The 15521-nt window shown below is 38.7% G+C and overlaps 1 protein-coding gene across 5 annotated transcripts in view; it reads left to right on the forward strand.

Moving 5' to 3' along the window:
- ERBIN (erbb2 interacting protein) overlaps nucleotides 1–15521 on the forward strand; it is a 250944-nt gene that overhangs the window by 160503 nt on the left and 74920 nt on the right. For all 5 annotated transcript variants that reach the window (XM_045022267.1, XM_045022272.1, XM_045022269.1 and 2 more), the window contains one exon: nucleotides 13814–13870. In XM_045022267.1, coding sequence (XP_044878202.1) covers nucleotides 13814–13870 — 57 coding nt within the window. The remainder of the gene's footprint in view (nucleotides 1–13813; nucleotides 13871–15521) is intronic.

Genomic DNA, 15521 nt, shown 5'->3' on the forward strand with positions numbered 1-15521 from the left:
ACCAGATTCCCAAACTCTCTCACCCCACTGGAGTATAAACCCAAAATTATACCATCCTGCGCTGCACAAGGAACTGTACAGCGTAAACTCATAGCATTCACTGCTCCCTCAATCTGGAGAGGAAATGCAGCAGCCCCTTGAGCTAAGTTTCCCAAGCACTTCACTGTAAACTTACTGGTTTAGATTAAAACATAAAATAGATTTTAAGTGAACAAATTTATCTTTTGTAGTTATTATAAGTGATAGCAAACAGATCAAAATCACAAACTATGCTTAACATACTAGAAAGATAGGATTTGAATTACCAGTCTCTCACCCTGACTGATGATACAAGTGGGCTGCAGATTCTTAAGGCACAAGCTACACTTGCTTTGCAGTTTGGAATCCCCAGGTTTTTCCTACACAGGCTAGAAATCCCCCTAGCCTGGGTCCAGCACTTCCTCCAGTTCAGTCTTTTGTTCCGTAGGTGTTTCCAAGAGTTTTCTTGTGTGGGGAGTGAAGAACAAGAGAGGATGTTACTCCCTGCCTTGTATAGCTTTAGCATATGGCAGGAACCCTTTGTCCTAACATCAGTTTGTGGAAAAACACTGGTAACCAAGCTGGAGTCCAGAGTCATGTGGCCTGGTCACATGCCCTTGCATACCTTGCTGAGTCATAGCAGCAATTGCTTACAGGCTGGTCAGAACATTCACGGGAAGGTTAAATTCTTCCAGGGTCCATTGTTTTTGCTGATGGACCATCAGCACTGTCTGGCTTCTTCATTGTTGTACCAGAAAGGCTAGTTGTGGATGTCACCCAGAGTAAGCACGATTGAAATACAGATACATATTCAATAACTTTAGATACAAAAATGATACATGCATACAAATAGGATAATCATATTTAGCAAATCATAACTTTTCCAATGACGCCTCACATGACCCATCTTGTACAAAATGCATTATAATTATGCCATAATCATATCATCATCATCATATCACTGTGACGAATATCAGGTGCAATGTCATACCCTGTAAGAAAATTTTCTCTAAATCAGAGTATGAGGCAAATACTTATATCCTACCCTTTAAACTCTGGGTTAATTCTTCAGTGCAAAAATGATAGGATAGTATAGTTAAGAAGAAAATTATTTTTAGGCCAGTACTGTCTGTCCTTTTCTCCTTGTTCTTTTGGTTTGTCCTCTTCTGCTTTGTTGCTGTCTTCTTCCCTGTCCTGTCTGGCTCTTTCTTTCAACCTCTGTCCCCTCCCATGTCTCATCCACACTTTTTTCTTTTAGGAGCTACACCAATTTACACCAGCTGAAGATCTGACCCTTTGAGTGTAAGTGACTAGGATCCTTTAATCCTAGTCAATACACTTCAGTAAACAAGTGCTCAGAAAAGGTGCTGAAAGCAGAAGCATAGCACTACTCTTCTACAGTTGCTGAAGTAGTTTGGCAGACCAGTAGGCACTCAGTGAAAAGCAAGAACAAAAGTAGTCTGTTAGCAATGCATTTACTAGTCATCTGAGATGCACACTTTTAGGGTTGTTGGCCTAGATCTCTCTTATGTATGTACTCATTTCCTGAATTAGTATTTTAAAAAATAAGATACACTGTGCATTAAACATTTTGATTACAAATAGGTTGAGTGGGAGTTGTTTTCTTCACTTCACTCTTAGAACTGAGCCATGAGGTATGTCTACACTTCGAACTGGATGTGTATATTCTAGCTTGGGGACATACCTCTGCTAGTTCTGATTGAGCTATCATGCTAAAAATAGTGTAGCCACAGCAGCAGGAGGGCCTAGCTACCCCAAGTATGATCCCATCTGAGACTCTAGGTAGGTCCTTGAGGTGGCTAGCCCCTTACACTATCATGGTTACACTTTATTTTCTGTGTGCTAATGCAGGTATGTCTCCTCAAGCTGGAATTTACAACTCTGGCTTGAAGTATAGACATACTGTCATGGTGTTCTGGGTATAAATCAGACCAGCAAGGGGTTGTGTCACTGCTTATCCTGCAACCCTGGGTGCACTACAATGCTTTGCTGCTGTAGCTCCGAGCCTGGGATACTCACAGCTAGCAGGTTACACCCTGAGTGTCTCTGTGCCAGACAGCCCTGGTTCAGCAGCTCTGACCCCAGAAGCCTGTCTATTGCCTCACAACCCCACTTTCACCAGCCTTGGTTACAACCAGAAAGTGACCCCAACACACTCCCCCAGCCCCAAAACCATGTGCCCTGAAGTGTCCAGCCCTCACCTGGGCCACTCAGACAAATATTAAAGTTTGTTGCTCATTCAAAGAGACAGAAGCCCATTACATCTTATTAAAATAATGGGGGTAATTACACCCTTCCCTTCAAACACAGCACTGAGTTGGTTTATAGTGAAAACCCCCCCACAAATTTTATAACAAAATATACATAGGGTTAAGTTATGCCAAGTAAAAGAAATAAAAGTGGAGATGGTTACAAGCAATTAAAAGTGAAAATACATATCTAATAGTCTAAAACTTAATCTTGCAAGGTACAGGCTTTGTTCAAGATGGTTTCTCTCACCAATCTTCCTTCTTCCCAGCCATGGCTGACTTCCCCTCAGTTGGGATCTTCCACAGAAGTACAAGATGCTTGGTTCCCTTGTCTTCCTAGATGAAAGAACTTTGCCCAAACAGCTTTCTCACCTATATTCAGTTCTCTCTTTGGTTGAAGGACCCATCTTTCTCAGCTTGCAAGAGCTCTGTCCCTTGTGGCTGTCTAGTGACGGATGCCAAAGATGGCTTCTGCCCTTGCTTATATCTTCCAAAGTTCAATGAACTTGTTTCAAAAGGCAGGATAACTTCATGCTGTTTTTTCCTTCATGTGGGCTTCCCATCCCTATGTATGTAAATGTGATTTCCGTTGTTTTGTTTCCACCATGCTTAATTTACATCGGAGACAGGTAAATAGCTGTGATGTTCCCTCCTGTCTGGGAGAGACCTGTATCTTCCTTTGTTTGGACACAAACTGTAAAAGCTAATATCAATGGGTACTCATAATTCCTTATATAATCTTAATGCATACATTTAACGACAATACTAATCACCAGTGTCATAGGCTTTCATAAAAGATCTCACTCTACACACTTTTATAATACAATAATATTGTATACATTCTGTTGACTCAGTTGCTTATCACTTGAGATTCAGCTCCTCTGTCTTTATATTTGTTAGCCTGATAGCTTTGTTTACCTACTATGTAAATGGACCATCATTGTCTCTGCCTGGTGACCAGGCTAGCCTGAGAAGCAAATATACATGCCTTTGTCTAGGGCAGACCTATTTACCAACTCTCCCGATTATGTCTGGTTTAAACACATTTTAGTCATAATTCTAGCATATAGCCATTACTCTTAATGCACACTGTGTACATACATCATGCAAGAATATTACTGATCAGTGAATTCTTAGTTTTCCAATGACCTATCACGACACCTTTTTAGATGCAGATTATAACCATAGTGAATTGGTGTACATTGAACTAGTCAGGCCAGCTGAAACTCACTACCTGATACCAGTGAACCTCTTGCATTGGGATGGTTTTAGCGTCACACCTCTCCCATTACAAAGTTACTGGAAAGTTAGCTAGTGGCTAACCCAAAGGCAGCCTTTCAGAGCCCTCTCTCCTGGACATGGCATCTGCCACTATATTTTCTTTCCCCTTTATATAGAAGAAACCTGTTCTGTCACCTTTGTCTGTTTACAATCTCAAGGACACATCAGAGACTATACATAACTCCACCTACTGTCCGGCTAAGAATAGTACACATCCCGTGCAATTCATTTGTTATCTTGTCTCCCTCACCACACCCGAGCATGCTTGATTTTCACCCACCTGTTACATCTGCCTTTTAGACTGTAAGCTTCTTTGGGCAGGAACTTCAATTTATCATCTTTGTATATCACCCAGCACAATGAGCTCCAATGTCGTTGAGGCCTATAGATGGTACTGCAATATAAATGTGTTTATAATAATAATTTAAAAATTTAAAATTAATGGGAATTGGGATGCAAATCCCTTAATAGCTATGAAAATCTCAGCCTTGGTTTTTAAAATATACAGGTACTGACTTAAAACACCCTAATTTCTAGGCTAATAGAGCTGAACAGGAATTATTAACAGACCTTATACCATCAATTGTTTATATATATACTATATATATATATATATATTTTTAAATGGGTTTAAACTTCTACGGTTACAGTAAAATTTCCTGAGATAAGGTGGGTGAGGTAGCATCTTTTAGTGGAGCTTATAGAATCTCAGAATATCAGTGTTGGAAGGGACCTCAGGAGGTCATCTAGTCCAATCCCCAACTAAATCATCCCAGCCAGGGCTTTGTCAAGCCGGGCCTTAAAAACCTCTAAGGAAGGAGATTCCACCACCTCCCTAGATAACCCATTCAAGTGCTTCACCACCCTCCTAGTGAAAAAGATTTTCCTAATATCCAACCTAAACCTTCCCTGCTGCAACTTGAGACTATTACTCCTTGTTCTGTCATCTGCTACCACTGAGAACTGTCTAGATCCATCCTCTTTGGAACCCCCTTTCAGGTAGTTGAAAGCAGCTATCAAATTCCCCCCTCATTCTTCTCTTCTGCAGACCAAATAATCCCAGTTCCCACAGCCTCTCCTCATAAATCATGTGCTCCAGCCCCCTAATCATTTTTGTTGCCCTCGCTGGACTCTTTCCAATTTTTCCACATCCTTCTTGTTGTGTGGGGCCCAAAACTGGGCACAGTACTCCAGATGAGGCCTCACCAATGCCGAATAGAGGGGAATGATCACATCCCTCGATCTGTTGGCAATGCCCCTACTTATACAGCCCAAAATGCCATTAGCCTTCTTGGCAACAAGGGTAGGAGCCTTGCCTTATAACAGGCTTATTCAAAGTGTTACAAGCTACAAAAGTGAGATCTGTGAAGAGTGTTGGCATTTTCATAATATAATAAATACTGTAATAAATAATAATTAATAATAGTGTGTAATAAGCATGTTATAAAAACAAATTTTATATTACCAAGATCACTGCTTTTATAATTTATACTCAGGTAAAGGAGAAAATCCCTGGAGATATTCATTTTTAGGAGCAGGTTTGCGAGACTTGACAATTTAGTGAAAGGGGTTGACAGGTTGTTAAAGTTTGGGAACTACTGAACTAAGGCCTCACCAGTCCTGAGTAGAGCAGGACATTACCTCCCCATGTGTCACATATGACACTCCTGTTAATACACTCCAGAATTATATTAGCCATTCTCACAACTGCATCACTCTCTTGGCTGACATTCAATTTATGATCCATTATAACCCCCAGATTCTTTCGTATAGTACTATTTCCTAGCCAGTTATTCCCCATTTTGGATCTCTGCATGTGCTTTTTCCTTCCTAAATGTATTACTTTGCTCGTCTTTATTGAATTTCATCTTGTGGATTTCAGAACAATTCTCCAATTTATCAGTCCTTTTTAACTATATATAAGCCTGTCCTCCAAAATTCTTGCAATCCCTCCCAGCTTGCTGTCACCTGCAAATTTTATAAGTATACTCTCCACTCCATTATCCAAGTCATTAATGAAAACATTGAATAGTACCTGATCTTTTATTCTTACTTTTGCCTTCTATTCTGACCTGAAGAAGAGCTCTGTGTGGCTCGAAAGCTTGTGTCTGTCACCAACAGAAGTGATCCAATAAAAGATAATACCACCTTCCTTTAATATCCTGGGACCAACATTGCTGTAGTTACACTCCATACAGTAAGATTTCCTGTTTAGTAATGTGCTCATTCAGTTGCTTAGTTAGTTAATTAGTCTTGTGTATGAATAGAATTATGGAGAGAAATTAGAAATTGTAAGACAAGTGAATTTTTTTCATTTGTATTTGTTACATATTTGAAAATATTAAAAATGAGAGAGAATAAACTAGAACTGAAATAAAGCCTCCAAAATGTGCTTTAAAAACATTTTGATTTTTGGTTGTGCATTCTGCAGATTTATTGGCATCTGTTTTAGGCACACTTTGATACACATTTAAGCTATTATATTTTTGTAGCAGATTAGTGTCCTTTTTTCAAGTTTTGTAAACACAGCTGAGCTTTAGTTAGCTATTAGTCTGAATGTGGAAACAAAGTATAAATGTCATGTGATGTCTGCTTAATTTATCTGGAGCAATGTCAAACAGAGCCTAGATGTAAGCCAGTTGGCTATCTCACTAGGTGGTGCACCAAAGAGCACTCTTCCAGCCACAGGATTTCTGTCCTTTTCTTAAAGGCTTTGGTTTTATTTCTTCAAAATAAACTTAGAAATTCAAAACATCGATTGTGTCCTTTCCCCTGACCTAGAGTCTTCTGCAGGGGCCTATCTAGTCCCTTCAGGATTACATTCTGCAGACTATCTGCCTGGGAGTCAAGTCAAGGCAAACCTTTCTGATCCCTTCTCCTTCCTCGCCTGCTTGCCCTCAGGATTACACTCTGCAGGCCATCTGTCTGAGAATCACATATAAACTGTGTTCTTTCCTCTGCCCCAGGACCTCTTGCCTCCCTACCCCCTGCAGTTCCTATCCTCAACTAAGCTACTTGATCAATTTTATGAGAATCATTTGATCTTCTAGCTATCATTTGATCCCTAGCTTTACAGCCTCAAGTGAGAGGCAGCTGATTAGTCTGATTGGGCCCAGCTGATTGGATGCAGTTGGGCTCAGCTCCCCTTAAAAGGCCAGCCATTCTGATACTAGCATTTGACTGCAATAATTTCATTGGCAGCAGTCTACAAGAAACATAAGCTTGGGACAAGTCATATCAATCTGACCTAGTGAAGTACTAGGAGCTAAACACACTCAACTCTTATTAAACTAAGTTAAATTGATATAGATTAACTCTCCAACAGGTTTCACTGTCTAGTTCTGATTTGAATGGCTGTCCTTTTTAGCTTCACTGCCAAAAAGCTCTATTTTGGGAAGTTCTCAACTCTTCCCTGATGATGTTAAAGAGTGTTGAAGGAGCCCAGCACTTCACAGGAATAGGGCATTATGACAGTGAGGCTAAATAAGATAGTTATTCAGATCTGAATTACACATTAAAATCTCCTAGAGAATTATCTGTATTTCTTTAATTAGTTCAGATCTTCTCTAAGGAAATGTTTCATTTAATCATAATATAAATTTACTTAAAGGCAGAGATAGACATTAAGGGTGTACTGTACTCCACCACATAAAACCCTATAGAGGTGGAGTGCTGTATGGTTGAGGAGTGAAAAAGCCAACCTCCTCAACCCCGCAAAACCAGAATCATGGTACTGCTCTGCTAAACATTTTCCTGATTGGCCCTGCTTTGAGCAGGGGGTTGGACTAGATGGCCTCCTGAGGTCCCTTCCAAACCTGATATTCTATGATTCTATGAATTCTATGATTCTCATGCTTATTCCAACCTGTTCATAAACACAGATCTGCACCCTTATCCCACTCCCAAAGTGGCCTTCTGCTCCATCTCATGTGGCAGCAGTGCAGACACCTACCTTTTCCTGACGTGCAGGGTATGTACAGGTAGCCTTTTATAGCCACTCAGTCAGTGGACTCCCCGCTCAGCTATATTTTATTCTATATAGATTCTGTTTTTTCAACCAAAAGAAAATGGTAATCAGCCAGTTAGCAAGGATGTTATCAACTATTGAAATAGACCAGGATATTACTTCACCCACCTTGTCTCTCTGATATCCTGTGACTAACACAGCTACAACAACACTGGATATTGAATCAGAAGTCTTGTATGATTATAAAGGAGAGACCTTTCATTTCTTGACCCAAATATCTAATTTTGATTGACCCACCACTTAAATACATTTTGTGTGTGCTTCTGACTTAAATAATTGTTCAAGGCAAATCCAGGATGCTTGAAACCTTTTGTGAAGTCCTAACTTTCTCCTCTGAATAGCGGAAATTATAGGAAGTAGGTACTCTCAGTACCTATTTTGTTTAGATAAAATCAGATTGTGAAATTGGTACGGTGCAAAAAACTGTGGTCTCTTCAATTCACTTTTTTACTTTGGATAATTATATAAACTAATTCTAATTTGTATCTAAGGATTGTACTTAATATATACATATGTGTTAGAAGTGTTTTGAAACTGCTTCACTTCCTCCAAAGCCTATGAAAAAAATTAACATGTAAAATAAAGAAAACTTTCTGAGTTCTTGCCTCTATTTTTCCAAGCTTCAGTTTGAGAAGTGAGGCCCTGCCTTTGTGAATACAGTCCATAATAATAAAATTCAGGCTGAGCAATACTTGGCATCTGATAAACAAATTACAAATTTAGAGGTTGGTGTAGTAGAATAAATTGTAAATGTTCACAGTACTCTCCACATTTTCCTCAGTCATACAAATCAGATGTCAAAATAGTATTTCTCTCAGGGTGCTTGGCTTTGATCTTCACTCATATTTTTTTTCTTTTTTAAAAAATATTGTTTGCTTCATGTGGCTCCCCTGTAACTCTAACTCTGCTATATAGTAGATGCTGGATAACAATTAGAACGCTTGCACTTCCCCCACAACTCTGTTACAATTAGGTTAAATTACTCTTTAGTGAAATTGCCCTATGTGACATTGTAGTAATTAGTACTGACTTCATTTATTACAATCCAAATTTGAAACCTTACAGAACTAGTCTCAATTTCTACTGATCCAGTACTATGCAGCTGTCATTCTATACACAGTATTCATTAACACAGAGCCAGAGACATACAAATATGTTTTACTGTAAGGATGAATATTGGCCAGGATACTGGAGTTAGCCTCCATTGCAGTATATACAGAATTCCATTTCAATGGCTGGTGCTAAGCAGTTTTGAAAATCAGTTCATTCATGTCTAAATATACAAATCTGTAGGCTGTGCCTTTAAGCAAGGCTAATATCTGCATTTAGATTCTTATCTAATGCTAACATAGTGCAGTATTACAGGTGTGATAGCCTTTGGGTGAGATGATATTGTACTGTTGTGTTTGTCCCACTAGAAGTTACAGCCCATAGCTCTATTCAGAAAGAGTACAATGATAATCTTGGTGTCCAGATCAGCACTTTTCAATAAAACAGGTTCTAGTGTCCAAAACTGTATATCTTCGGAAAATAATGGTTATGGCATATGCCTACATAGCCATGATATTTCCAGCTTCTTATTCATTGTTTTGTAGAGCACATTGGAATATTTTAAGAATGAAAAGGGCAGAATAAAGACACATTTATTTCTACTTTACTCCATTATGTCTTCTATTTTCACTTTTTTTGTGAAAAGAAGACATCTGGGAAAACCATTACTTTTTCTACTGCTGTTTCTAGCCTCTGATAAGCACTCTGAAGTGTATAGAAATGTAGCTGGTAAAGCAACAGCCACTGCTGCTGCTCAGGTTTAAGTTTCTTGTTGATAGACCTGTTACCAAGGAGTTCAGCCTCAGCCTCTGGCACATGTGATCTTTGATGCTTAGAATCATTTTATAACTCAGCACTAGCTAGCTGTAGACAACCTTCCATGTCTTCTGTAAAGAAGTTAATATGGCAGTGCTGTGAACTCATTTTTAATCTTATCTTTCCAGTGTTGTACAGTCCATATTTCAAAAAGTTGGTTCAGTAAAAGATATTACCTCATCCACCTTGTCTTTTAAAAAGATCTTAATTTTCCATAAATTTTGTACTTTACGTAAACTAACAATGCAGAGTTAGGATTTTGAGGCATTAAACTTTTAATATTATCTCTTCAGTTTTACAGAAATAATTTTGCAAGACTCTGAGGCTGCTACAGAGCAGAATGCTGATTATTTTAGCCTCCTGCCTTTAATAGTATTTGATTTAAAATGTTTTTCTGCATTAAAGAACTTGTGACCATGCTGAAAAAATAAAATGTCTGAAATATTCTGTTTGGGAGTCAACGAGTGGTTGTAATGTGACTTTGTAGGCATATCTTCTTGGAAAGTGGAACTATATATTTGTGATATTGAGTTGTATTGATGCAGGATCTTAAACCTAAACACAGGAAATCAGATTTAGCCGAGTTGTTCAACTAATTTTCTGCTGACTGTGGTTCTCATACAAGGTATTAAATATTTAGATTTTTGTGTTTAAAAGTTGAGCTGTAATACATGCAGGCTGCTTAGAGTAACTGTGGGCAAAATAATTCCTGGAATATTCAGTTGAAGTAAACAGTTACTCCAGGTATGAATTTGTCTCATTCTTTAAAATTAAATAAAATTATTTTAGCTTTGTTAGTTGATGTATAAACATTTTTGTAATGAAGCTTCAGGTTTATCTAAAATATTAAAATAGATACTAAAAAAACAAATTTTGGTAAGACTGAATATAGTTTTTTGTTTAAAGTTCAGAACCCCAGACGTCGCAGGAGTATTGCACAACTCACTTTTGAGACAAGTGTCATGTTGCTTCCCTTTTTGATTTTACGCATTATGGATTAGTGTCTCATAATATATACCATTTTTTTTTTGCTGCAGAGATACCATTTCCCAACAATGCAAGGTTTTTTTCTGTTGCCTTTTTGTGGTGAAATAACATATACAATATATATTGTGTGCTATGATTTGCATAGACAACCTTACATACTTAATACAGGTGGACTACATAGGGACATCTATAGTTAAGGTTGTCTAAGTGTTTCCATTTTAAATAACCATCTCTGTTCGATTCCCATATACCAATCAAGATATTTGGATATAGTTCGTGAAGGCCAGCAGATGAAGTAAAACTGGCTTTTGATCACCTCATCCTTCCCGTACTTACAAAACCTCTTATATCTCCCAGAGTTCCAAAGTGTTTGTCTCAGTAGGTGGAACCAGTTGAGGAGATAACTTGAACAAAGGAGAAAAAGGAATAAGTCTAAGGAAGGCAACAGAAATAACAATGTCTCTGTTATGTCAGTGATTCATACAGCAGGAAGATGTGGTCTGGTAGCGCTAGATGCAGATGAGATCAGAAGAATAGAAGATAGTTTCCAGTGATATTCTAGGAGATTTACAAATACTGAGAGTTTAGTCTGAAGTGGACTGAAGGGCCTTCAAGACTAGCAGGAAGGCAAAGAAATCATTCAGCAGGTTCAAGAAGCCTTGGGCAAGCAGAACAAATGTTCTAATGTCCATGATAGAATCTTGCAGAAGCTCTCCAGGGGGTTTAACTTCATAGCCATAGATTGGCTAAAGATGCCCTGGTACCAAGATCTTAATAGATATGCCTGGTGAAAGACCCATCATTCTGCTTGTCACAAAGGATCTGCTTAGGCAAACACAATTTTCCTAGGAAATCCTAATTCACCAGCGCAAGTGATCTAGGTAGAGGGAGTAAAACCTTTAATAAAAAGAGGAGGTGCTGCCAGATAAGGTAATGTCTTCTAGAATACTCATCTGAAAACAATGTACTTTGTTGTCCTGTATGAGAATAAAGAATGCTTGAGTCCTCCTCTGGTACTGGAGAACAAAAATAGTTCCTTCTCGATCTCTAGTTCTGGACATCCTGCCATTCCAGTGAGTTGGTCAGAATTGGAATTGAATACCAGATCGATGTATCTATTACAGTATTATAGGGTGTGACGGTTCACTTTTCTATGCACATCACCCAGATGTGACCAAAAGCATGAGAAAGCTTTGAAGAGAAAAATGATACTGTTAATAGGCATTCCAGTTCTCCCTTAAATTTGATTGCTAATATTCAGTGAAACTTAAGTTTATTCTCCCTATTCTCATAGCATCTTCTGTTGAGCCCCTTAAGTCTATTTGCTGCATATCATAGCTTTTAATTTTTTTGCTATTACTTCTGCTAGAGTCAGGGAACTTTAATGTTCTATTCTGTAATGTAGAAGGACTGCCAGCAGGTAATATGAAGAACTCTTGTCCTCATGATCCTGCCTGAATTTATACCTAAGGCAGTTTCTACATTTCATCTAGCCTTGTCACTTCTGTCTTAATCCACAGAATTCCAGAGGGTAAGCCACATTGCTTGGATGTCAAGATCCCATTGAATTTATCTTGGCCAAGGTTATTTGTCTTGCATCAAGGCTTTACTGTAAGAAAGGTCAGGCAGTTTCCAAATAGAAAACTTAAAAATGGATTAATGAGCTGACTAGAAAGAAAACTTGGGAAGGGAAGTCCAAGGTGAATCCAATGGTCACTTGATCAGATGGCTGACACAGTAGACCTGATGTATCTTGATTTTAGTGACAGTCCCATGTGACATTCTCATAAACAAACTTGGGAAATGTGGTCTAAATGAAATTACTATAAAGGTGAGTGGACAACTGGTTGAAAGACCATACTCGAAGTAGTTAGTAATGGTTCACTGTCAAACTGGGAGGGCATATCTAGTGGAGTGCTGTGGGGGTCAGTCCTGGTTCCGATACGATTCAGGGGTCAGTCCTGATTCCGATATTCAATATTTTCATGAATGATTTGGATAATGGAATGTAGAGTATGCTTATAAAATCTGGGAATTACCCCAAGCTTTGGGGAGGAGGAGCAATTTTGAAAGCACGTTGGACACAGGATTAGAATTCAAAATGATCTTACCAAATTGGAGAATTGGTCTGAATTCAACAAGATGAAATTCCATAAAAAGAATGTAAAGTACTTCATGTAGGAAGGAAAAATGAAATGCACAACTACAAAATGGGGAGTAACTGACTAGGTGGTAGTACTGCTTGAAAGGATCTGGGGGCTATAGGGGTCACAAATTCAATGAGTCAACATTGTGATGCAGTTGTGAAAAAGACTAGTATTCTGGTATAACAACAAGTATGTTAACAGTATGCTGTACTCAGCACTGGTGAGTTCTCAAGTGGAATACTCTGTCCAGTTCTGGGTGGCACGCTTTAGGGAAGATGTGGATAAATTGGAGAGTCCAGAGGAGAGCAATAAATGATTCAGAAAACCTGATATATGAGGAAAGGTTAAAAAAATGGGGCTTGATTAGTCTGGAGGAAAGACTGAGAGGGGACATGTCTTTAAGTATGCTAAGGTCTGTTGTAAAGAGAACTGTAATCAGTTGTTCTTCATGTCCACTGAAAGTAGGACAAGACATAATGGGTGTAATCTGCAGCAGGAGAGGTTTAGGTTAGATATAAGGGAAAAGTTTCTAACTGTAAGGATAGTAAAACATTGCAATAGGCTTCCAAAGAAGGTTGTGGAATCCCCACCTGAAGGTTTTTAAGAACAGGTTGGACAAACACCTGTCAGGGATGCTTTAGGTGTACTTGATCATGCCTCAGCACAGGGGGCTGGACTTGATGATTTTTTGAAGTCCCTTCCAGCCCTACATTTCTGTGATGGGTTCTTGTGGGACTAGAGACCAGAGGTATTGTTTTAACATAGCTTTATGTATATGTATAGAATATACAATATGGTCTAATATATTCCCTATATCAGAAATTGTGTTTTTAATTTGTTTTCCTTAATCCTGCCCTTCCCCTCAAATGACCTTTTGTTTTGACATTTCTGGAGAATTTATATAAACTAAGAATTGTTTGAAATGTATAAAATATCTGTGGGTAGAGGAGAACAATTGTGCTCAAGGAAGAGCAAATAATCAGAAGAGAGACCCAGTTTAAAAAAAACCCGAAAAGGTGAGTTGTGTGACTTTTTGTACAGACTATCTTTGCAGTTTTAAGTGAAAAATATTTCTGGTCTTTAAATGATTTTTAGTAGTTGTACAAAAAGTAACTTTCAGTACAATTTCTATTTCTATCACAAAATTTGGGTTTTGTCAGAAAATAGAAATATTTTACCTTTTAATGGTCAGTCATTCTATCGTGTTTATATTACAGGTTAACTAAACTCCAGATATTGGAACTGAGAGAAAACCAGTTAAAGATGTTGCCAAAGTAAGTACAGATGGAATATTTAAGGTACATGCCTGCTTGGTTTTCAGTTTCAGTAAACTCTTAATGACTTTTCAAAAGTGGATTGAGCCTTAATTGGTCCAGGATTCACCAAAACTTCATGATCAAACCCAGATGAATCAGCCCTCTTGCAGAAACTCTTCCTCCTCCTCATGTTCAGTCTCTTCCTTGTCCTGGCTTTCCAAATTAGCTCTTGCTCTCTCTTCTCTAACCCAGTGGACTCCTTGATCTTCTACCTCAGATACTTGAGTTTTTATTGACTAGGTACTTTGTTAATTTCCCCCTTTCCCCCAGTCACTGGGACTGCATCCCAAGAATTATGCCTTAATCCAGCTCTGTGAATGTTATGATTCCAGCTGAAAATATTTTAAATTGTAATCCATCAATTTCCCTCTCCAGAAATCTTGACAAATTTTAGTGTACCATTGCCATACTCTCTGCATGTGCATGCATAAATTTATTTTAGTGGCACTAAGTCTTTTTGACTTTACTGTTGAAATCTTTTGTGGATATTATTCAAATTCTAATATTAAATTCAATGTATGTGGGATTAATAGACGCTTATTGTTCAGAGTGACTGAGTGAATGTGATTCACTTGTTTATGAGCAACTTTGATCATGAATAAATTTATTATTGATAAAATACAACACAGTACATACCTATGTTCTGTGGAATTTGTTATGGAAGATGTATTCCAAAACACTTCACCGAATCGTTTAACATAAGTAGTATGAGTATCCCCCAATCACGTTTCCACAGCTGTAAAATGCTTGTAAATTTTAATCTCAGGTTGTCTTAATAGTAAAATTAAACCGTAAGCTTTATTTTTTAGATTGTATATCACTTCTAGTCCCTTCCTTCACCTCTTAATTTCAGGCAGTGATTGTGGGTTGCTCTCCTTATTCTAGCATAGGACAAAATAACCCAGGAAGCTGACAGTGTTGTTACTTCTCTGGTCTGGCACTGCCCTGAGTAATGTAATTTTTCCACCTAATTCACATGGTGATCCTACTTAACTAAGACTGTTTTCATTTAAGATATATGCAAGTAATGGCATACAGCTGAAATACTTTCTTGGACAGAATTGATTGTGCCTTATTTTGCACATTGTGTTTAGATACTCTACATCAGAGGTGGCCATACTTTCTGACTCTCCAAGCCACATATGACAATCTTCAGAAATTCGAGAGCCAGAGCGCGCCTGCCAGGGCTCGTGGCTTCAGCTGCACAGGGCGTGCCTGCTGGGGGAGAAGGGGAGGTTCATGTGTCGTGTCTTTAATAATTGGAGATATACCTATCTCCTAGAACTGGAAGGGACCTCAAAAGGTCATCGAGTCCAGCCCCCTGCCTTCACTAGCAGGACCAAGTACTGATTTTTGCCCCAGATCTCTAAGTGGCCCCGTCAAGGATTGAACTCACAACCCTGGGTTTAGCAGGCCAATGCTCAAACCACTGAGCTGTCCCTCCCCCTGATTTTTGCCAGGGTTTGCTCCTCCACTTTGTCACATGATGCAGCCAGGCCCCCTCCCTGCACAGCAGCTGTTAGAGCTGATGCTGTGAGAACAGGCAGCAGCAAACAGCTGGGAGCTGCAGGGAGAGATGCTGCCTCTCCCCACAGAGCTAATACCTGGG

The sequence above is a fragment of the Mauremys mutica genome, chromosome 6, assembly GCF_020497125.1.
Source record: "Mauremys mutica isolate MM-2020 ecotype Southern chromosome 6, ASM2049712v1, whole genome shotgun sequence".
Lineage (NCBI taxonomy): Eukaryota > Metazoa > Chordata > Testudines > Geoemydidae > Mauremys > Mauremys mutica.